A 25,104-nucleotide genomic window follows, 5' to 3' on the forward strand; every position below is an offset into this window, starting at 1 on the left:
TTTATCTCTCCCTGCCCTCAGAAGCTGTATTCTGCCAGGAAACCGTTTATGGGTGTAATTTGCTTATCAGTGAGGTTTACCGCATTCCCGTAACTTGCATGCCTGAAAATGAACTCTTTCAGGCAAAAAAAGAAAAACAGCCTGGGTATTTATGTTTTGCACTGTACATTCACATGTTTATCTCCTCATGTCACTTTGCCTCGGGTACACTTTAAGATCCCGCCATTTTTTCCTGCTTCGAACACATTACTTTTAACTCCGGACTGTCCTTGTTTGCCTAGTATATCCCACCTCTTTACAGATGCCACTGTAAGGAGATAATCAGTGCTACTCATGTCACCTGTCAGTAGTGTGCATGTTGTGTGTGCACAGTGTATGTATTTGAGGCATATTTGGCTGCAGCACTGGTAACTCAAAAATGATGCTTCAGTTCTGAGCAAAATCTGTGGTTTTTAGTTGCTTTTGGGAAGTTCTGAGCAGTGACATCCCGTATTTGGTAGCTATGGAGACACAGATACTCCCGTTTGCATTGTGTGTTATGAATGAGGAGCATTGTCTGTCCCCCACCGATACCAGCACACCTCTGTCTCGCCCCCACCTCCTCACCAGGACTTGCTCTTAAAATACGTCCTCTGGAAAGTACCTGGGCTGAGTGTCATCGGCTGTAGCCAGAATAGACCAGGCATGCCAGCAATGCACATTATAGTCTGATTACTCCAGAATGCTGGCGCTGGTTCAACCACTGTCCTGAAGAGTTCGCTTACTGCCTGTCCCTGTTCAGTACTTTATCCATACACTGCACCCTTGTCTGTCTTCCTGTCCCCATACAGCACTACAGCTGCACACTGCACCCATGTCTCCCTGTCTCAGTACAGCACTACATCCGCACCCATGTCTGCCTGTCCTCATACAGCACTACAGCCGCACATTGCACCCTTGTCTGCCTGTCCTCATACAGCACTACATCCGCACCCATGTCTGCCTGTCCTCATACAGCACTGCAGCCGTACACTGCACCCATGTCTGCCTGTCCTCATACAGCACTACAGCCGCACATTGCACCCTTGTCTGCCTGTTCTCATACAGCACTACATCCGCACCCATGTCTGCCTGTCCTCATACAGCACTGCAGCCGTACACTGCACCCATGTCTGCCTGTCCTCATACAGCACTACAGCCGCACATTGCACCTTGTCTGCCTGTCCTCATACAGCACTACAGCCGCACATTGCACCTTGTCTGCCTGTCCTCATACAGCACTACAGCCGCACATTGCACCCTTGTCTGCCTGTCCCCATACATCGCTACAGCCGCACCCCTGTCTGCCTTTCCTCCTGTACAACACTACAGCCATACATTGCACCCATTTCCGCCAGTCCCCATACAGCACTACAACCGCACACTGCACCCATTTCTGCCCGTCTCCCTACAGTGCCACATCCTCACACTGCCCCTGTACAGAACTATAGCCTCACCTTTGTCTGCTGTCTCCCTGTCATCTGCACACTGCACAGCACTGCAGCCGCACACTGCACCCTTGTCTGTCTGTCTACCTACAGCACTACAGCCGCACACTGCACACCTGTCTGCCTGTCCCCGTACAGCACTACAGCTGGACACTGCACCCTTGTCTGCCTGTCTCTGTACAGAACTACATCCGCACACTACACCTTTATCTGCCTGTCCCCAGTACAGCACTACAGCTGCACACTGCACCCTTGTCTGCCTGTCTCCGTACAGCACTACAGCCGCACACTGCACCCTTATCTGCCTGTCCACATACAGCACTACAGCCGCACCCTTGTCTGCCTGTCCCCCGTACAGCACTACAGCTGCACACTGCACCCTTGTCTGCCTGTCCCCTATACAGCACTACAGCCGCACACTGCACCCTTGTCTGCCTGTACCCGTACAGCACTACAGCCGCACACTGCTCCCTTGTCTGCCTGTCCCCGTACAGCACTACAGCTGCACACTGCACCCTTGTCTGCCTGTCCCTGTACAGCACTACAACCGCACACTGCACCCTTGGCTGCCTGTCCCTGTACAGCACCACAACCGCACACTCCGCCCTTTGCTGCCTGTCCCTGTACAGCACTACAGCCGTCCACCTGTCTGCCTGTCCCCACAGACGCCACAAGTAGCGGTATTTTACCTACCCTGAACTTGCGGATATAGTGTATGTGTCCAGGACTGATGGGTGATGCATTGGCAGTTGTGAAATGCTGCAAAGTACCACCCTCAGAACAGTCAATGCCTTTATGTCTGGTTCACAGCATGCAATTTCCTGCCAGATTGACGGGTCCAATCGATAATTTCCAATCAGGTTTCTGATCAATTTTTCACGGAAGTGATAGGAAAAACAATCTGAAATCGGAAATGATTGATTTGGGAAATTGAATGGTGTGTACCAGGCATTAAAGAGTGGAGGAATGGAGTAGCCAATCCCTGCAAGTATAGGAAGAGCGAGATGACTAAGATAAAAGGACAACTGAAGGGAGAGGTATATGAAGGCTGCCATGTTTTTTTGTTTTTTTTTTACTTTTATACAATGCAGATTGCCTGGCTGTCCTACTGATTCTCTGCCTATGATACTTACAGCCATCGACCCTGAACAAGCATATGTAGATCAGATGCTCTGACTGAAGTGGGACTGAATTAGCTACATGCTTGTTTCATGTGTGTGATACAGACACTATTAAAGGGAACCTAAACTGAGAGGGATATAGAGGTTTCCTTTTAAACATTACCAGTTGCCTGGCAGTCCTAATCTCTTTGGCTGCAGTGGTGGCTGAATAACACACCTGAAACAAGCATGCAGCTAATCCAGTCTGACTTCAGTCAGAGCACCTGATCTGCATGCTTGTTCAGGGGCTGTGGCTAACAGTATCAGAGACACAAGATCAGCAGGAGAGTCAGGCAACTGGTACTATTTTAAAAGGAAAAATCCACATCCTTCTCAGTTTAGGTTCCCTTTAATGCCAGAATGATCAGCCAGGCAACTGTCTGGAATTGTTTAAATCAGGGCTGTTGAGTCGGTAGAAAAATCATCCGATTCCGATTTCTCAGTTTATGAAACTACCGACTCCGATTCTAACTCCGACTCCAGGTACCCAAAATAGTTCCGACTCTTCGACTCCGACTCCTTAGTCTAATACTTAACAGGGCTGTGGATTTGGTACGAAGATCATCCGACTCAGACTCCTGACTCCAACTCCGACTTCGGGTACCCAAAATTGCTCCGACTCCACAGCCCTGGTTTAAATGGAAATAAATATGGCAGCCTCCATGTTCTTCTCACTTCAGGGTCCTTTAAGTCTTCAGAAGATCCTGAAAGGCCAACCGCGAGCGGCCATGATGTTTACCACAGAAAATATGCTGCAGGTGACAAAATAGGAACTACAGCAAGAGGTCACTATGGAAACTGAACGCAGGTTAATTTGCTGACGACGTTGCAATCCTCAGCACTCTCTACCCCAACCTGGCCTTTAACTGTTTACACATTAAACTTCTATGTCATTTGAATCTACTTTGTGGTGCCAGGATGCTGCGGGGGGGGGGGGGGGGGGGGAGTGGGGAGAGGGCGCACGCATTGCGGATTCTTGAATATAATCAGGGGAATACTGGTTGTATGTAACACAGAAAGGCAGCGGAATTTAAAGTGAGCCTGAACTAATTAAAATTATCTAAACACATGACGTAACTGCAAATGAATATTACATACTTACCTCATAGTCAGTTCCTCTCAGAAGCTCACCATTTTCTTCTTACCGTGATTCCTTCCAGTTCTGACAATATTTTGTCAGAACTGAAATATACCAGTTGCTGTCAGTTATATATCACTTGTTGCCAGTTACAACTGAAAGGACAACTGAGGTGCAAGGTAATGTCCATGTTTACCTATCGCTTAAGAGGGCGATATTATAGAGCAGACCTCCATAGTAAACATTAAAATCCCGCAGCCTCCTAGTAAAAAAAAAAAAAAAAAAAAGGTTATTTATCTGCAGTGTCTTGTCCCAGGAAGCCTGGCCCAGCCTCCTCTCTGTCCACAGAAGGGAAAAAAAACGACAAGACATTTACTACAGTAAATAGTCAGGCGTTTTTTCTCCGGGGAGAGAGGGGAGGCGGGGCCAGGTGCCGGAAGTGGAGTGATGTGGGGTCTTTGGGATGGATTCCTGGGACAAGGCGCTGCTACAGTTTATCCCTATGGATACATTCACACTGCAGCGGTTGCGATTTTGATTAATTGGAAACGCGTTTTGGGGGCGATTGCTCTGTAATTCTCGTTCTATTGAAGGGGAAGCACAAGCGCAAACCGCGCAGAATCGTAAGATTTGCGGAGCGCCGAGTGTGAACCGGCCCCAATGGTGTGCTGACCCGAAAGCTGTTATGGGGCCATCACCATTTTTTAAAATCGAGCGGTTTCCAGTCTGTTGGTTAGTGTCATGCTGTGAGGGGACAGACAGCTTTACAGTTAGGCACATACAAATTTGGACAGAGAAAATGTTGTTTCTAATTCTGTACATCACCAAAATTAATTTTAAATGAAACAATTTTGATGCAGTTGAAGTACAAACTATCAGCTTTAACCTCCTCCTAACGCCATATGGCAGCGGGAGAGCGCCTTGTTGTTCCTCCGCTCCACCATATGGCGTCATCTCGTGAGAGGCGAGATTTGCAGGCAATGAGTGCTCGCATGGGTGTGCATTCCCTGCAGTAAACACAGGGGCATGGGCGTCCGCACATATGGCAAAACCGGGCATCTGCCCGAGCCTGGCCGCCCGCTGCCCCCCCCTGGCCGCGTGCCTGTGCAGCCAGCAGGAGGGAACAGCGCAGAGAAGAGAGAGAGCTATGGGCACAGTGGGGAAGGGCGGACGTCTCCCCCCCCCCCCCCCCTTTCCTCACCTTAGGGGGCTCTCTCTCCCTCGCTGTCCCCTCCGGAATGAAGTGTGCAGCGGCTGGCAGCGGGCGGAACTTACCTCCTCTCGCTCCTGCGCCGGAAGTTCTGGTGCCGCACTCTGGTCTGGATCATGCCAGAGTAGCGGCTAATCCATCCGGCGCGTGCGACGAGAGGAGGTAAGTTCCGCCCGCTGCCAGCCGCTGCACACTTCATTCCGGACTCCGGAGGGGACAGCGAGAGAGGGAGGGAGAGCCCCCTAAGGTGAGTGCCCATAGCTCTCCCTCTTCTCTCCGCTGCTCCCCTCCTCCTGCACGCAGACATGACCACTTTTTCTGGGGACATATCCCCCTGGCTACATATACTGGGACATATAGCCCTGCCTACATATACTGGGACATATACCCCTGCCTACATATACTGGGACATATACCCCTGCCTACATATACTGGGACATATACACCTGCCTACATATACTGGGACATATACACCTGCCTACATATACTGGGACATATACCCCTGCCTACATATACTGGGACATATACAGCTGCCTACATATACTGGGACATATACACCTGCCTACATATACTGGGACATATACCCCTGCCTACATATACTGGGACATATACCCCTGCCTACATATACTGGGACATATACCCCTGCCTACATATACTGGGACATATACCCCTGCCTACATATACTGGGACATATACCCCTGGCTACATATACTGGGACATATACCCCTGGCTACATATACTGGGACATATACCCCCTGCCTACATATACTGGGACATATACCCCTGCCTACATATACTGGGACATATCCCCCTGGCTACATATACTGGGACATATACCCCTGCCTACATATACTGGGACATATACCCCTGCCTACATATACTGGGACATATACCCCTTCCTACATATACTGGGACATATACCCCTGCCTACATATACTGAGACATATACCCCTGCCTACATATACTGGGACATATACCCCTGCCTACATATACTGGGACATATACCCCTGGCTACTTTTTCTGGGGACATATACCCCTGCCTACATATACTGGGACATATCCCCCTGGCTACATATACTGGGACATATACCCCCTGCCTACATATACTGGGACATATACCCCCTGCGTACATATACTGGGACATATACCCCCTGCCTACATATACTGGGGCGTATCCCCCTGGCTACATATACTGGGACATATACCCCTGCCTACATATACTGGGACATATACCCCTGCCTACATATACTGGGACATATACCCCTGCCTACATATACTGGGACATATACCCCTGCCTACATATACTGGGACATATACCCCTGCCTACATATACTGGGGACATATACCCCTGCCTACATATACTGGGGACATATACCCCTGCCTACATATACTGGGCACATATACCCCTGCCTACATATACTGGGCACATATACCCCTGCCTACATATACTGGGCACATATACCCCTGGCTACCTGTTCTGGGGACATCTCTACCCCTGGCTACCAGTTCTGGGGACATCTATACCGCTGGCCACCTATTCTGGGGACACCTATAGACCTGGGGCTACCTATTTTTGGGGAACCACTGCTGTCAGATTGAGTGTATTTTGGGGAACTGCTGCCAGGTGAGAGGTGTCTACATATTAAGGGGGCATTCTGCCTATTTATGTGAAAAGCTGTCTATTTATGTGCCTCATGACTGCTGAATTTGTCTTGTTGCGGGCCTCATGGTTACTGACTTTGTCTTGTTGGGGGCCTCATGATTTGTTGGGGGCCTCAAGATTGCTGAATTTGTCTTGTTGGGGGTCTCATGATTGCTGAATTTGTCTTGTTGGGGGCCTCATGATTGCTGAATTTGTCTTGTTGGGGGCCTCATGATTGCTGAGTTGGTCATGTTGGGGGCCTCATGATTGCTGAATTTGTCTTGATGGGGGGGGGGGGCTCATGATTGCTGAATTTGTCTTGTTGGGGGTCACATGATTGCTAACTGCGAGACTATGGAAAAAGCTGAATCATCATCATATGAGACAATAGCATTAAACCTACTTTTTCCGCTTTTTAAAACAGAAAATGAAACTGGGAGGTTCTAAAAAAATGAATAATTTTTTTCAGTACGATGGATGAAATGGTTTATCTTCACAGTTTATTTTCAACTTAATTTTCCATAATGTTCATGTATGAGTTAAAACGTTTGTATTTAGTTTAAATTGCTGTTGGCACTTTGTGATAGTAAAGTGACTTTGCAGTTTGGACACTCGACCTCCAAAAGGTTCGCCACCACTGTCCTAATCTAATGTCCCACCATTGCTTAGTTCATGTAAACTTGTCTCCACCCACGACCACACCCACATTCTGGTTCATGACCACACCCATTTTTCGGCGCGGCGCGCATATGACGTAGCTCCATTTTTTGGCACGCCACACAACACCAGCCCGGATTTGCGGCGCGCTACGCGAGCCGCCCCGCTTTTTGCTTCCCACTTTTTGCCCCCCCCCTGGAAAATTTTCTGCGGACGCCCATGCACAGGGGGGTGGCGCAATCAGCGTGCCAGCCAGCGATCGGAGCTGGCAGGCTGATTTCAACAAAAAAAGGCAAAAATATATGTATACAGCGCCGTGATCATGTGCATCGCTGTACAGAAGATAGTCTTGTCCCTTAACTGTCGCCTGGTCTCTAGGGGAATATAATCCTCTGGTCCTCAAAAGGTTAATTCAGTGGGCTGAACAAAAAAAATTGCATAAACATGTGAGGCAACTAAAGCATTTTTAACACAATCCCTTTATTTCAGGGGCTAAGGGCCTGTTCACACTAGGGGCGTTTTCTGCCTTTCTTCAAGCGCAGGTGATTCTTAAAATCGACCACAAAACGCTTGTGCAATGATTCCCTACGAGAGAATTCACAGTGGAGTGGTTCATTTCCGATCCGCTCAGCAAAGCGCTGCCAGTACCATTTTTGGGGCGTTTTATAATAATGGAAGGTATAGGAAAAACGCTCACAAAATCCCTTTGTGCAGTGATTTGCGTTCACGTTTTTAAAGAGGAACTCCAGTGAAAATGATGTAGTAAAAAAAGTGCTTCATTTTTTACCATAATTATGTATAAATGATTTAGTCAGTGTTTGCTCATTGTAAAATCTTTCCTCTCCCCGATTTACATTCTGACATGTATTACATGGTGACATTTTTACTGTGGGCAGGTTATGTAGCTGCTCCTAGCTGTTTTGGCTGTTAGAGACAGCTGTAAACAGCTAATTCCTGTCTGTAAACATTGTTACATTGTAACAAACTGCCTTGGTACTCGGAGCTTTTTGTGGGAGGGGTTTCAGCACAAAATCAGTCATACAGCGCCCCCTGATGGTCTGTTTGTGAAAAGCATTATATTTCTCATGTAAAAGGGGGTATCAGCTACTGATAGGGATAAAGTTCAATTCTAGGTTGGAGTTTCTCTTTAAGAATAAATACATTGTATTTATTCTTTTCCAGGTCAAAGAGTTCACTTCCTGACTTGCGTCAGGGAGTAAACTACAAAACCGTTCTGAAAAAGCGCTTAGAAAAGCGCTTTTTACTAAAACACAGCGCACAGCGTGGAGTGCCAGGGGGGGGGGGGGGGAACAAAATGCGGCCTAAAAGTATTTGGACATTTGAACTCAAATGCTATTTCATGGGCAGGTGTATATATATATATATAGTCCGTCATTATCATTTAAGCAGATAATTGTTTTTATCGAATTGCTGTAAGATTGGATCATTTTATTGTATCCTGTGTGTGGCCACCTTAGGCAGTTACTATTTATTATTATTACTTATTATTACTTCACCAATGAATAATGCCAGCAATTTGTTCTGGTTGGTTGAGTTCTGGACAGCCAGGACTCTACTTGTAAATAGTTTCAAGTTGCACAACTTTTATGTTTCTTCAGAACTTTACAGGAAACAAAAACAGTAAAAGTTTTGTGAGGAGTTGGCAGAGAGTGCACATTATATGCCTGTATTTGGGTTCACCTTTGATGTGATGTGTTTGTCTGACAGACACTCTCGCCACCTGACTGGTCAAACCACTACAGTAGCAGCATTTTATGAGGCAATCCCAGCTCTCCACCTCCCAATACAGCCTATTCATGTCTCACAGGGGTGTCACACTGAGTATGGCCATTTCCTGTGCGCTGAGGGAGAGTACAGATTACCCAGCAAGCTCATGGTGAACCAGAACTCATTGGAGTGTGTAAGGGGCTGAAAAGGACCAAAAAGCCCTCTTACTAAAATGCCATGTAATGTAGAAAATGTATTTGCGATTGCTTAGGTTGGAGTGAGCATATGAGGTCTCCCACAAGGCATCACTGCTGAGTATGCAAATCATCCTTTGTTGTCCCTGTAAGTTAGCCACACCTCCAGAACCGCTGGAATGCAATGATGTGTCAACTTGTTAATTGCACAGAGCCACAATAACCCAACATGCATACAGACTGTTTCAGACTGGTTGATCCTCATCAGTGCATGGCACGGATTAGCGTGGCTCTGTGGGAAAGGACTTGAAACACCAAGAGTTGGGGCTTGTTCACATCTAAAATCGAAATTGCAGACGCTGGCAGTTTTCGATTTCTAGCGCAATTTTATTTTTTGCGCCTCCAGATGCTTACCTGCGGGCTGTGATTTTCTGTAAAGCACTTTTCTGAGGGCCCATTTCCACTAGAGCGAATCTGCATGCGTTTTCTGAAATCGCCGGCGTTTTGCAAATGCAATTGTAAATGGCCCCCTAAACTTCCTGGCGGTACGCCTTAGCTTAGCTCGGGCTATGCCGCGCAGAAGGATTTCTCAGGCCCTGCTTGGCCGATTTGCATAATTTTTTTTCTTGTACACGCAGCTAGCACTTTGCTGGCTGCGTGTACTGCCCGATCGCCGCCGCTCCGCGCCGATTCGCCACCGCTCCGCGCCGATTCGCCACCGCGTCGCCCCCCCCCCCATGCGCTGCCTGGCCAATCAGTGCCAGGAAGCGCTGAGGGGTGGATCGCGACTCTCTTTGACGTCACGACGTCGGTGACGTCATCCCGCCCGTCGCCCTAATGGAAATCCTGTTCAGAACGGGATTTCCGGACGGGCTTGACCGCCAGAGGCGATCGAAGAGGGTAGGGGGATGCCGCTGCTCTGCGGCTATCATGTAGCTAGCGCTAGGCTAGCTACATGATTTAAAAATAAATAAATAAATAGTGCTGCGCTGCCCCCTGGCCGTTTTAATTAACCGCCAGGAGGGTTAAAGAGTATCCAGCAAGCTCATGGTGAACCACAACTCATTGGAGTGTGTAAAGAGCTACAAAAGACCAATAAGCCCTCTCACTAAAATGCTATGCAAAGCAGAAATGTTGTTTGGCTCTCTAGGTGTCTATTCTGTTGCTGAGCTTACTATTTCTCTATGTGCTCCAGGGTGCATTGTTCTGAATACCTAGCTATCTGCTGGAGAGTCTGAGATTTACATACAGGAAAAGCAACTCCCTACTGCTAGTCATTAGGTTATCAGGGTGTGGTAATGAGTGAGATGTAAATATCTCAGAGTTGATGCAAGGTTATGCAGATTATTTATGCAAATTTATGTAGCTTGAAAATGGACCAAAGTAAATCTACCTCTGCGTGTTGCACCATTTTATTTGTTTGCAGTACAAGCATATGGGCAAACTGGCTAATTGCCCCCATCCCCCAGGTATCCCCCTAAAGGTGCCTATTAACGGTACTATATTTTCATCAGATGCAAACTTTTGATGCACCTTTTCTGATCGGATGGTACAGAAAACAGCGCAGTGTTCGATGAAAATCGATGTAAAACGATTCTTTGGAACTGAAAATTCCATCAAAACGAAAGATGGCTTTTAGGATCCTATCTAAAGAGAGAAAATGCCAAAATCAACCTGTTTATAAGAACAATTGAGAATTACCTTCAGTACTTTGTATTGTAAATAATGCTTCGACAGATTGCATCTGATGAAAAATAGGACCGATAATGAGCACCGTAAAGGTGGCCATATATTTAGGAATTTTGCAACCCGATTGACCATACCATTGATGTAAATCAGTGCCACAACATGTCGACCAATCGAGGATTCGATCAATTTTGTGCTGAAATCGGTCGAATGCATCAATTAGACATGCTCCCCCCCCCCCCCCCCCCCCCGCTCAGGTGGTCGGTGCTTTTTTTAAACGCTTTTGCAGAACGATTTGTTTTGTTTTTTTTACTTCCCGACGCTAAACCAGGAAGTGAACTCTTTGACCCGGAAAAGAATTAGTACAATGTATTTATTCTTAAAAACACTGGTGAAATCGCTATAGAAAGCGCTTTTTCAAGCGTTTTGCGATTTCCCTATACCTTCCACTGAGGCAAAACACCTCAAAAATGGTACAGACAGCGATTTGCTGAGCGGAATGGAAATAAATTGCTCAGATGTGAACTCTCTCTGAGGGAATCATTGCACAAGCGTTTTTAAGGCGATTTTCAAAATTGCCGGTGCTTGAAAAAAAACGCAAAACGCCGTAGATGGAAACAAGCCCTTAATCGGGTGCAAGGCAGTAATGGCATTCGATACCACGACATCCGACGAACGTGACAGACCCCCCCCCCCCCCCCCCCCCCCGCCAGGTGACTCTAAAGTGATTCTAATTCGATCTATAAGACCAGTAGGTGTAATGGGCACCTGAGTATTCACTTTGGTCTACCGATACATATATTCAGCAGTATCAACATTCTGAAAATGTTTGCAGCATGGTAGTGCGGTTAATGGCACTCCCACATTGCAGGGCTCAGCGGATCGTTCCACTCAGCGGATCGTTCAGAAACAGCCTTATCAGTCCGCCGTGTGTACGCACCTTTAAACGACACAGTAGAACATGATTTGTGACTATGGTAGCAATTAGATTGTGAGAACCTCTGAGGACAGTCAGTGACATGACTATGTACTCTGTAAAGTGCTGCAGATGATGTCAGTGATGTATAAATACATAATAATAATATGGTAGGACATTAGACTATGACTATGGTAGGATTAGATTGTGAGCGCCTCTGAGGACAGTCAGTGACATGACTATGTACTCTGTAAAGTGCTGCAGATGATGTCAGTGATGTATAAATACATAATAATAATATGGTAGGACATTAGACTATGACTATGGTAGGATTAGATTGTGAGCGCCTCTGAGGACAGTCAGTGACATGACTATGTACTCTGTAAAGTGCTGCAGGAGATGTCTGTGCTATATATATACATAATAATAATAATATGGTAGGACATTAGACTATGACTATGGTAGGATTAGATTGTGAGCTCCTCTGAGGACAGTCAGTGACATGACTGTGCTCTGTAAAAGGCTGCCGAAGATGTTAGTGCTATATAAATATACATAATAATAATATGGTAGGACATTAGACTATGACTATGGTAGGATTAGATTGTGAGCGCCTCTGAGGACAGTCAGTGACATGACTATGTACTCTGTAATGTGCTGCAGGAGATGTCTGTGCTATATATATACATAATAATAATAATATGGTAGGACATTAGACTATGACTATGGTAGGATTAGATTGTGAGCTCCTCTGAGGACAGTCAGTGACATGACTGTGCTCTGTAAAAGGCTGCCGAAGATGTTAGTGCTATATAAATATACATAATAATAATATGGTAGGACATTATGCTGGGAATACACAATGAGATTTTTCTGTTGATTTACTGTCCGATCTTATTTCCGGTCGTTTTTCCGATTGATTTTCTTATCTTTTCTTATCAATTTCCATTCACTTCTATGAGAAATTGATCATAAAATCGATGGAAAATAAGATCGGATGTGTTAATTACCTATTGAACCATCTATCTGCTGAAAAAACTTATGGTGTATTCCCAGCATTACACTATGACTATGGTAGGATTAGAGTGTGAGCTCCACTGAGGACAGTCAGTGACATGACTGTGTACTCTGTAGAGTGCTGCAGAAGATGTCAGTGCTGTATAAATACATAATAATAATATGGTAGGACATTAGACTAGGACTATGGTAGGATTAGAGTGTGAGCTCCTCTGAGGACAGTCAGTGACATGACTGTGTACTCTGTAGAGTGCTGCAGAAGATGTCAGTGCTGTATAAATACATAATAATAATATGGTAGGACATTAGACTATGACTGTGGTAGGATTAGAGTGTGAGCTCCTGAGGACAGTCAGTGACATGACTATGTACTCTGTAAAGTGCTGCAGAAGATGTCAGTGATATATACTGTAAATACATAATAATAATATAGTAGGACATTACACTATGACTATGGTAGGATTGGAGTGTGAGCTCCTCTGAGGACAGTCAGTGACATGACTATGTACTCTGTAAAGTGCTGCAGAAGGTGTCAGTGCTATATAAATACATAATAATAATATGGTAGGACATTAGACATATGACTATGGTAGGATTAGAGTGTGAGCTCCTCTGAGGACAGCCAGTGACATGACTATGTACTCTGTACAGTGCTGCAGGAGATGTCAGTGCTATATAAATACATATAATAATATAGTAGGACATTACACTATGACTATGGTAGGATTAGAGTGTGAGCTCCTCTGAGGACAGTCAGTGACATGACTATGTACTCTGTAAAGTGCTGCAGAAGGTGTCAGTGCTATATAAATACATAATAATAATATGGTAGGACATTAGACATATGACTATGGTAGGATTAGAGTGTGAGCTCCTCTGAGGACAGCCAGTGACATGACTATGTACTCTGTACAGTGCTGCAGGAGATGTCAGTGCTATATAAATACATATAATAATATAGTAGGACATTAGACTAGGACTATGGTAGGATTAGAGTGTGAGCTCCTCTGAGGACAGTCAGTGACATGACTATGTACTCTGTAAAGTGCTGCAGAAGATGTCAGTGCTATATAAATAATAATAATAATATGGTAGGCCATTACACTATGACTATGGCAGGATTAGAGTGTGAGCTCCTCTGAGGACAGTCAGTGACATGACTATGTACTCTGTAAAGTGCTGCAGAAGATGTCAGTGCTATATAAATAATAATAATAATATGGTAGGCCATTACACTATGACTATGGCAGGATTAGAGTGTGAGCTCCTCTGAGGACAGTCAGTGACATGACTATGTACTCTGTAAAGTGCTGCAAAAGATGTCAGTGCTATATAAATAATAATAATAATATGGTAGGCCATTACACTATGACTATGGCAGGATTAGAGTGTGAGCTCCTCTGAGGACAGTCAGTGGCATGACTATGTACTCTGTAAAGTGCTGCAGAAGATGTCAGTGCTATATAAATACATAATAATAATATGGTAGGACATTAGACTATGACTGTGGTAGGATTAGAGTGTGAGCTCTTGAGGACAGTCAGTGACATGACTATGTACTCTGTAAAGTGCTGCAGAAGATGTCAGTGATATATACTGTAAATACATAATAATAATATAGTAGGACATTACACTATGACTATGGTAGGATTGGAGTGTGAGCTCCTCTGAGGACAGTCAGTGACATGACTATGTACTCTGTAAAGTGCTGCAGAGGATGTCTGTGCTATATAAATACATAATAATAATATGGTAGGACATTAGACTATGACTATGGTAGGATTAGACTGTGGGCTCCTCTGAGGACAGTCAGTGACATGACTATGTACTCTGTAATGTGCTGCAGAAGATGTCAGTGCTATATAAATAATAATAATAATATGGTAGGCCATTACACTATGACTATGGCAGGATTAGAGTGTGAGCTCCTCTGAGGACAGTCAGTGACATGACTATGTACTCTGTAATGTGCTGCAGAAGATGTTAGTGCTATATAAATACATAATAATAATATGGTAGGACATTAGACTATGACTATGGTAGGATTAGAGTGTGAGCTCCTCTGAGGACAGTCAGTGACATGACTATGTACTCTGTAAAGTGCTGCAGAAGATGTCAGTGCTATATAAATACATAATAATAATATGGTAGGACATTAGACTATGACTATGGTAGGATTAGATTGTGAGCTCCTCTGAGGACAGTCAGTGACATGACTATGTACTCTGTAAAGTGCTGCAGAAGATGTCAGTGCTATATAAATACATAATAATAATATGGTAGGACATTAGACTATGACTATGGTAGGATTAGAGTGTGAGCTCCTCTGAGGACAGTCAGTGACATGACTATGTACTCTGTAAAGTGCTGCAGGAGATGTCTGTGCTATATATATACATAATAATAATATGGTAGGACATTAGACTATGACTATGGTAGGATTAGATTGTGAGCTCCTCTGAGGACAGTCAGTGACATGACTGTGCTCTGTAAAAGGCTGCCGAAGATGTTAGTGCTATATAAATATACATAATAATAATATGGTAGGACATTAGACTATGACTATGGTAGGATTAGATTGTGAGCGCCTCTGAGGACAGTCAGTGACATGACTATGTACTCTGTAATGTGCTGCAGGAGATGTCTGTGCTATATATATACATAATAATAATAATATGGTAGGACATTAGACTATGACTATGGTAGGATTAGATTGTGAGCTCCTCTGAGGACAGTCAGTGACATGACTGTGCTCTGTAAAAGGCTGCCGAAGATGTTAGTGCTATATAAATATACATAATAATAATATGGTAGGACATTATGCTGGGAATACACAATGAGATTTTTCTGTTGATTTACTGTCCGATCTTATTTCCGGTCGTTTTTCCGATTGATTTTCTTATCTTTTCTTATCAATTTCCATTCACTTCTATGAGAAATTGATCATAAAATCGATGGAAAATAAGATCGGATGTGTTAATTACCTATTGAACCATCTATCTGCTGAAAAAACTTATGGTGTATTCCCAGCATTAGACTATGACTATGGTAGGATTAGAGTGTGAGCTCCACTGAGGACAGTCAGTGACATGACTGTGTACTCTGTAGAGTGCTGCAGAAGATGTCAGTGCTGTATAAATACATAATAATAATATGGTAGGACATTAGACTAGGACTATGGTAGGATTAGAGTGTGAGCTCCTCTGAGGACAGTCAGTGACATGACTGTGTACTCTGTAGAGTGCTGCAGAAGATGTCAGTGCTGTATAAATACATAATAATAATATGGTAGGACATTAGACTATGACTGTGGTAGGATTAGAGTGTGAGCTCCTGAGGACAGTCAGTGACATGACTATGTACTCTGTAAAGTGCTGCAGAAGATGTCAGTGATATATACTGTAAATACATAATAATAATATAGTAGGACATTACACTATGACTATGGTAGGATTGGAGTGTGAGCTCCTCTGAGGACAGTCAGTGACATGACTATGTACTCTGTAAAGTGCTGCAGAAGGTGTCAGTGCTATATAAATACATAATAATAATATGGTAGGACATTAGACATATGACTATGGTAGGATTAGAGTGTGAGCTCCTCTGAGGACAGCCAGTGACATGACTATGTACTCTGTACAGTGCTGCAGGAGATGTCAGTGCTATATAAATACATATAATAATATAGTAGGACATTACACTATGACTATGGTAGGATTAGAGTGTGAGCTCCTCTGAGGACAGTCAGTGACATGACTATGTACTCTGTAAAGTGCTGCAGAAGGTGTCAGTGCTATATAAATACATAATAATAATATGGTAGGACATTAGACATATGACTATGGTAGGATTAGAGTGTGAGCTCCTCTGAGGACAGCCAGTGACATGACTATGTACTCTGTACAGTGCTGCAGGAGATGTCAGTGCTATATAAATACATATAATAATATAGTAGGACATTAGACTAGGACTATGGTAGGATTAGAGTGTGAGCTCCTCTGAGGACAGTCAGTGACATGACTATGTACTCTGTAAAGTGCTGCAGAAGATGTCAGTGCTATATAAATAATAATAATAATATGGTAGGCCATTACACTATGACTATGGCAGGATTAGAGTGTGAGCTCCTCTGAGGACAGTCAGTGACATGACTATGTACTCTGTAAAGTGCTGCAGAAGATGTCAGTGCTATATAAATAATAATAATAATATGGTAGGCCATTACACTATGACTATGGCAGGATTAGAGTGTGAGCTCCTCTGAGGACAGTCAGTGACATGACTATGTACTCTGTAAAGTGCTGCAAAAGATGTCAGTGCTATATAAATAATAATAATAATATGGTAGGCCATTACACTATGACTATGGCAGGATTAGAGTGTGAGCTCCTCTGAGGACAGTCAGTGGCATGACTATGTACTCTGTAAAGTGCTGCAGAAGATGTCAGTGCTATATAAATACATAATAATAATATGGTAGGACATTAGACTATGACTGTGGTAGGATTAGAGTGTGAGCTCTTGAGGACAGTCAGTGACATGACTATGTACTCTGTAAAGTGCTGCAGAAGATGTCAGTGATATATACTGTAAATACATAATAATAATATAGTAGGACATTACACTATGACTATGGTAGGATTGGAGTGTGAGCTCCTCTGAGGACAGTCAGTGACATGACTATGTACTCTGTAAAGTGCTGCAGAGGATGTCTGTGCTATATAAATACATAATAATAATATGGTAGGACATTAGACTATGACTATGGTAGGATTAGACTGTGGGCTCCTCTGAGGACAGTCAGTGACATGACTATGTACTCTGTAATGTGCTGCAGAAGATGTCAGTGCTATATAAATAATAATAATAATATGGTAGGCCATTACACTATGACTATGGCAGGATTAGAGTGTGAGCTCCTCTGAGGACAGTCAGTGACATGACTATGTACTCTGTAATGTGCTGCAGAAGATGTTAGTGCTATATAAATACATAATAATAATATGGTAGGACATTAGACTATGACTATGGTAGGATTAGAGTGTGAGCTCCTCTGAGGACAGTCAGTGACATGACTATGTACTCTGTAAAGTGCTGCAGAAGATGTCAGTGCTATATAAATACATAATAATAATATGGTAGGACATTAGACTATGACTATGGTAGGATTAGATTGTGAGCTCCTCTGAGGACAGTCAGTGACATGACTATGTACTCTGTAAAGTGCTGCAGAAGATGTCAGTGCTATATAAATACATAATAATAATATGGTAGGACATTAGACTATGACTATGGTAGGATTAGAGTGTGAGCTCCTCTGAGGACAGTCAGTGACATGACTATGTACTCTGTAAAGTGCTGCAGAAGATGTCAGTGCTATATAAATACATAATAATAATATGGTAGGACATTAGACTATGACTATGGTAGGATTAGAGTGTGAGCTCCTCTGAGGACAGTCAGTGACATGACTATGTACTCTGTAAAGTGCTGCAGAAGATGTCAGTGCTATATAAATACATAATAATAATATGGTAGGACATTAGACTATGACTATGGTAGGATTAGAGTGTGAGCTCCTCTGAGGACAGTCAGTGACATGACTATGTACTCTGTACAGTGCTGCAGAAGATGTCAGTGCTATATAAATACATAATAATAATATGGTACGAGATTAGACTATGACTATAGTAGGATTAGATTGTGAGCTCCTCTGAGGACAGTCAGTGACATGACTATGTACTCTGTAAAGTGCTGCAGAAGATGTCAGTGCTATATAAATACATAATAATAATATGGTAGGACATTAGACTATGACTATGGTAGGATTAGAGTGTGAGCTCCTCTGAGGACAGTCAGTGACATGACTATGTACTCTGTAAAGTGCTGCAGAAGATGTCAGTGCTATATAAATACATAACAATAATATGGCAGGACATTAGACTATGACTATGGTAGGATTAGAGTGTGAGCTCCTCTGAGGACAGTCACTGACATGACTATGTACTCTGTAAAGTGCTGCAGGAGATGTCAGTGCTATATAAATACATAATAATAATATGGTAGGACATTAGACTAGGACTATGGTAGGATTAGAGTGTGAGCTCCACTGAGGACAGTCAGTGACATGACTATGTACTCTGTAATGTGCTGCAGAAGATGTCAGTGCTATTTAAATACATAACAATAATATGGCAGGACATTAGACTATGACTATGGTAGGATTAGAGTGTGAGCTCCTCTAAAGACAGTCACTGACATGACTATGTATTTTTGTAAAGTTGCGCAGAAGATGTCACTGCTATAAGACAATACAATACAGTAGAAATAATGAAATGTAAAAGTAATTCCCCTGATCTGAATGTGGGTAACTGAAAGCCGAGTGCTATAATAACAGCGCAGGAGATTTGGGCGCAGCCGGCGCCACCATAGACCGTATTAGGAATTACAGCTATAGCGGTGCTCAGTGAGTAACTTCGGCGCCGTCAGAAGACGGAGCTGAAGTTACTTTTAAAACTGTAATTGGGCCGCCAGCAATAGCTTGAAGCCGAATTACTTCATTCCCCACCATCCACGTGGGCCTGGAGGGGGAATAGTAATTACCGCCGCCGGAGCTTGTGCAGCAGCAGGATAAGCCATATACCGGCTGTATCCTGCTCCCAAGTCTCCTGGCGCCGATTTCATAGGTACACACGGAAAGCTGCTTGCTGTACAGGTTACTGTTCTTTTTACTTAACCACTTTCATACTGGCAGGCTCTGGCCCCGTAGGGCCCCTCCACACCGTATGCGCTGCAATCCGAGTGATGTGTTGTGATGCATTGCGATTTTCATCAAATCACAATCGCAGTGCCTGCCGCCTTTTCCCCTTTTTCACGTTGGGAAACGCAATAACGCACGCTGATCGCAGCGGTGCCAGAACGGCGAGAGGGACAGGAACGCAGGACAAGAATAACTGAAATCTACACCCTGTCAGAGATAAGAGGTAGTAAACAGGGCGTGTATTTCAATTACTTACCTCCAGAAGAGGTTAATTGCCTGCCGTAAAGATAGTATGACACAGCAGCTGAGGTGAATGTGAGCAGAGTTTGTCACATAGTTTGTAATGGTGTCAGGCATTGTGTATTGCCATCCTGTAGCAAGGGAATTAATGTTTATATTCATTTCATTTTGCAATTAGCAGCTTAAAGAGGAACTCCAGCCTAAACAAGCATACTGTCATTAAGTTACATTAGTTATGTTAATTAAAATAGATAGGTAATATAATCTCTTACCCACCCTGTTTTAAAAGAACAGGCGAATGTTTGATTTCATGAGGGTAGCCATCTTTTTGGTTGAAAGGAGGTGACAGGGAGCATGAGACACAGTTCCAACTGTCCTGTGTCCTGAGCACCTCTCCCAGTTGCTAGGCAACGTGAATAACAACATAGGAAATCCCATCATGCTTTGCACAGCATAAGGGATGCGGAGCTTTGCTAAAAATGCAGCTAAAAATGATGCTTTGGTAAGAAAAACAAAGTTCTGATGCTGTGAAACTGTTACAGAAACACCAAGCCTTTTCAGTGCTGCTGAGTAGACTTTTAGTCTGGAGGTTCACTTTAACGATGGTTTCCTTTTATCTATTACATTCAGGCCTTAAAGGAAACACGAGGTGAAAATAAAGTGATGAGATAAACAATTGTATTTATCCTCCTACTCCTTTTATTTTATATTTAACCCCCTTGGCGGTACAATAAATCCGCCAGGGGGCAGCGCAGCACTTCTTTTTTTTTTTTTTTTTTTTTTTTAAAGCATGTAGCTAGCCTAGCGCTAGCTACATGCTTCCCCCCTCCCTTCACTATCCCTCCCACCCCTCTGATCGCCGCCGGCGCCTTTACCCTGCAGGGAATCCCGTTCTGAACGGGATTCCCTGTACGGGCTTCCCCGTCGCCATGGCAACGATCGCGATGACGTCATCGACGTCGTGACGTCAGCGGGCATTCCGATCCACCCCTCGGCGCTGCCTGGCACTGATTGGCCAGGCAGCGAAAGGGGTCTGGGGGGGCGGTGGCGCGGATAGCGGCGGGCGGCGGAGGCGATCGTCATGCACACGCAGCTAGCAAAGTGCTAGCTGTGTGTAGCAAAAAAAAAATTATGTAAATCGGCCCAGCAGGGCCTGAGCGGCACCCTCCTGCGGCTTACCCCGTGTCTAGCACGGGGTTACCGCTAAGGAGGTTAAACATTTACTAAGTAGATCAAATGTTTTGTTGACTCTGCTAGGTGGCAGCCTATTAAGTGTCCCTGAGTGAAAATACATGAACTATTGACCTTTTTCTATCTCTCCCCTGCCCTCAGAAGTTGTATTCTGCCAGGAAAACTTTTATGGCTGTAATTTGCTTATCAGTGATGCTCACTATCTTCCCGACAAGACAGAAGCTGTCACTTCCATGCCTGGAAATGAACTCTTTCAGGCAGCAAAATAAAACAAGTAAAACAGCCCGGTTATTAATATGTTTTGCCCTTTACATACACCTGTTAATCTCATCATGTCACCTCGGGTACACTTTAAACACTTAAAAGCACACCTGAGGCCGGCTTCACACTGCAGATTGGTGGTGCAGTGCGAAGACCACACCGCCAAAAACAGGCCTTCGGGAAATACCACTTTAGTAAGCAGTAATCCCATTCTGGCATCTGCCCAAACAGGAAGTGATGCTCACTTCGGAAATTGATGTGCGTGGAAGAGTACTTCTAAAAGACACTTCTAGGTATGCGCTTGCTGATAACTGCGGCAGGATTTTTTAAAGTACGTGCGTTACTATAGACTTACATGACTTTCGGCCTGACGCAGATCGCCGCTGGAGCCGCGCGGTAATATAGGTATTGAAGTGCGTTGGGGCAATTCTGGCGCAGAGTACCGCAGCGTGGGGAGCGTGAACTCCCCCACAGATAAACATAAGGTTGCGGTGAGGTGCAGTAGTGTGAAAGGGCCCAGAAGTGAGAGCGATATGGAGGCTGCCATATTTATTTCCTTTTAAACAATACCAGTTGCCTGACAGTCCTGCTGATCTCTTTGGCTGCAGTAGTGTCTGAATCACACACCTGAAACACGCATGCAGCGAATCCAGTCACACTTCAGTCTGAGCTTCTGATCTGCTGCATGCTTGTTCAGGGGCTATGGCTAAAAGCGTTCGAGGCAGAGGATCAGCAGGACAGCCAGGCAAAATCTGCATATTTGGGTGTGCATGTGCGTTGGTATGCATATCCCAATGCTGCAAAATGTAGTGAGTGTGATCCCTGCCCTACAGATCATATTATTATTATGTACATATCTATATTGTTTAAGTTAATGTGTTTAATATTCTTGCACATGTTTGTACTGAAAAAAAATATATACACCATATATTTTTTTTAATCTGTATTAGGAAACCTAACACTGGTAATAGTTTACTACAGCAGGAAAGCAAGTCACTTATCTTATTAAAAAGCTTGTCATTGCAACCAGCAGATGGAGCTCCTTAAACTGCAATAGTTCATATTTTCCTGATTTCAAAAATAAAAAAAATACATCTAATGATTGAGAGAATTTTTTATGATTTCCCTTTTTTATACTGTATATGGAATATTATTTTTAATTGTAATTCTATATGCCAAGTTGCCTCCTACATCCCACAAACATACAGATAGGTTGATTGGTTTCCGCATAATTGCCCCTAGACTACGATACATACACCACACGATACATACATAGACATGACTATGGCAGGGATTAGAGTGTGATCCCCTCTGAGAGACAGTCAGTGACAAGACAATATACTCTGTACAGCGCTGCGGGAGATGTCGGCGCTATATAAATACTATATAGTAATAATCTAAACAAAAGGTTGTAACACTCAAATTAAAAAATGTATAAGAAAGGCTAGGTTCACAGTGGGACGTACTACACGTTATGGCCACGTCGCATACAGTGAAGCATACACACAATGAAAAGTATGCTTCCCTGTACCTGTTAATGTGTGCCTTTGGCAGTAACTCACTGCATCAGTGCGTTACTATAAGGCAACACATTACACCACAATGCTAATGTCGCACTGTGAACATTGCATAGACCTATTGCAGTGCGTCGTTCTGCGTTGTAAGGCCTCCCTAACGTCGCCCCATAACGTCCCATTGTGAACGAGCACAAATTTTGTGGGGTGTGGCCGCCTTTTACAAGAACCAGTCATTCAGTGGAGTCGCTGGCGGTTATATCCAAAAATACGTCTGCAGGCAGACAGTATAATCCAAAAATAAAGTAACTGGAAGTACAGAGACTGGCCGAAACACAGAAGCCTATCTATTCACAGTTCTCTTAATAAATTATATTACAAGTCTATTAACCACTTAAAAAGGAACTGTAGTGAAAATAACATAATGAATAAAAAAATGCTTATTTTTTTTACAATGTTTATTTATAGATTTTTTAGTCAGTTTTTGCCCATTGTAAAATCTTTCCTCTCCCTGATTTACATTCTGCAATGTATCACTGGTGACATCTTTAGTTCTGCCAGGTGACCTGGGCGGAATGTTCGTTACTAAGAGCTCTATGTACAGAGGGAGATACTGCTTGCTTAGCAATTGGAAACATGTTATTTCCCACAATTCAACGAGGTTCACAGACAGGAAACTGTCAGGACCATGGTCATGGCATCACACTGTGGGAGGGGTTTCTCCACAATATCAGCCACAGTGTTCTCCCCAGGCTCTTTTAGCCGGGTGCTCCACCCGGCTAGATTTGGTGACCACCCGGCTGTCATCGGCTCACCTCCTCCTATGCTGTAAGCAGAGTTGCCCTGCATTTTCATCTCGACCCGCCCGGCTACTATTTCATGCCACCCGGCTGGAAAATAATTCTGGGGAGAACACTGAGCCATACAGCGCCCCCTGATGATCCGTTTGAGAAAAGAAAAAGATTTCTCATGGGAAAGGGGGAATCGGCTACTGATTGGGATGAAGTTCTATCCGAGTTTAAGTTCCTCTTTAAATGCTGGGTGTGTACTGTACATAATTTGTAATACAATATTCTATTCAGGCAATGTTCCCTTACAGCTTATTCATGGTAAATAAAAAAAAAAGTATATATATTTTTGTTTCTAGAATATCTGTGTTCATCAGGATACCACAGATGACACCACAAACTCTCTTTTTTTATATATACTTTGGCTTACGTATCCGGTTACTCGTCGTTTGCTTTAAGTCTTAACCGTTCCGGAAAAACGAATATAACACGCAAGGTTTCCTCTGTGGCTAATGAAGGGTTAATTAACGAAAAAAAGAAGAAAAAAATTCAGGTTCGTTAGCAGACCGCAATTTGAAACGAGCTCGTCTGACTTGAAGGCAAAGAGAAAAAAAAATAGAAAAAGTTGAATTTGCTTAGCACAAGAGACTCTCTTGTTTCATGCGGCCACTCTGACATCTCTGGAGGCTTTCAGAGCCAGGCGTAATAATGGTGTTGTACAACAGCTGCAGTGTGTATGCAGAGGAGTCACCCCCCTTTCCACCCCCTCTGGTGGGATGAGAGAGAGAGAGAGGGAGGCAAGGGCTGGGGGGTGGAGGACTTTGGTTTTGAATAATATGTTCAGCTCAGGCTGAGACTTCCTGTGAATGAGTCTACAGGCTGGCAGCGTGGAGAGCAGTGAGCACACACTCTCTCTCTCTCTCTCTTTCTCTCTCCCAGACGTAGCAAAACTCTTGGATTTAGAAAACTGGAGGGCGTACAGAAGAACCGCCCGATTCACCTTTTGACTTTTACGGGGATATGTCTCGGATCCAGCCCTTTACTAAGGATCGCGCAGACAAATCCAAGGAGCTAGCCTCGAAGGTCAGTAGGCTTTCTTTTGTCCTGGAGCTTGAGTGGTCGCCGGGGCACTTGCTGAGGGTATGGTTTTATGGGGGTTCTCAGACAGCCGTGCTCTCATACACTTCTCGCCAGCAGGGATTCCCCCTTTTGGCGTCTCCATTGTTCAACCTTCGTCTTAGGTCAAGGCCATCTGTCACTTGGGTTTAACTCTTTGGAGGCAGCAGAGCGCTACGCCTCATTGTTGCCCAGGTCGGAGTCCAAGTAACGTTTCTGGCAGTGTTGGGTTAAGTCGAAAAAGGCTTGGTTGGGTTGACGAAGGGATGTGGTTAGACAATGGTGGTTGAGGAACGTCAGCGCAGGTGGACCCCTCGCTAATAACTGTAGGAATCCCCCCTGCAGCTATTGTTCTGACGGCGGAGATGCTGCACGCTTGTTTTCAGTCGCATGGGACAAATTATACGGTTCCTGCTCTGCTGAACCAGTCCGCCCACCGACTGCTGCTGGGTGAGCCATACGGTTGGTTTTAATGAGTTG

At 44.1% G+C, this 25,104-nt stretch overlaps 1 protein-coding gene across 8 annotated transcripts in view; it reads left to right on the forward strand.

Moving 5' to 3' along the window:
* ARHGEF2 (Rho/Rac guanine nucleotide exchange factor 2) overlaps positions 1 to 25,104 on the forward strand; it is a 352,466-nt gene that overhangs the window by 194,941 nt on the left and 132,421 nt on the right. The window contains exon 1 of one of the 8 annotated variants that reach the window (XM_068252223.1): positions 24,353 to 24,591. The exons of the other annotated variants lie outside the window; for them this stretch is intronic. Coding sequence (XP_068108324.1) covers positions 24,529 to 24,591 — 63 coding nt within the window. The 5' untranslated portion in view covers positions 24,353 to 24,528. Of the gene's footprint in view, positions 1 to 24,352; positions 24,592 to 25,104 lie in introns of those variants that run through there. 8 annotated transcript variants of the gene reach the window in all.

The sequence above is a fragment of the Hyperolius riggenbachi genome, chromosome 9, assembly GCF_040937935.1.
Source record: "Hyperolius riggenbachi isolate aHypRig1 chromosome 9, aHypRig1.pri, whole genome shotgun sequence".
Taxonomy (NCBI): domain Eukaryota; kingdom Metazoa; phylum Chordata; class Amphibia; order Anura; family Hyperoliidae; genus Hyperolius; species Hyperolius riggenbachi.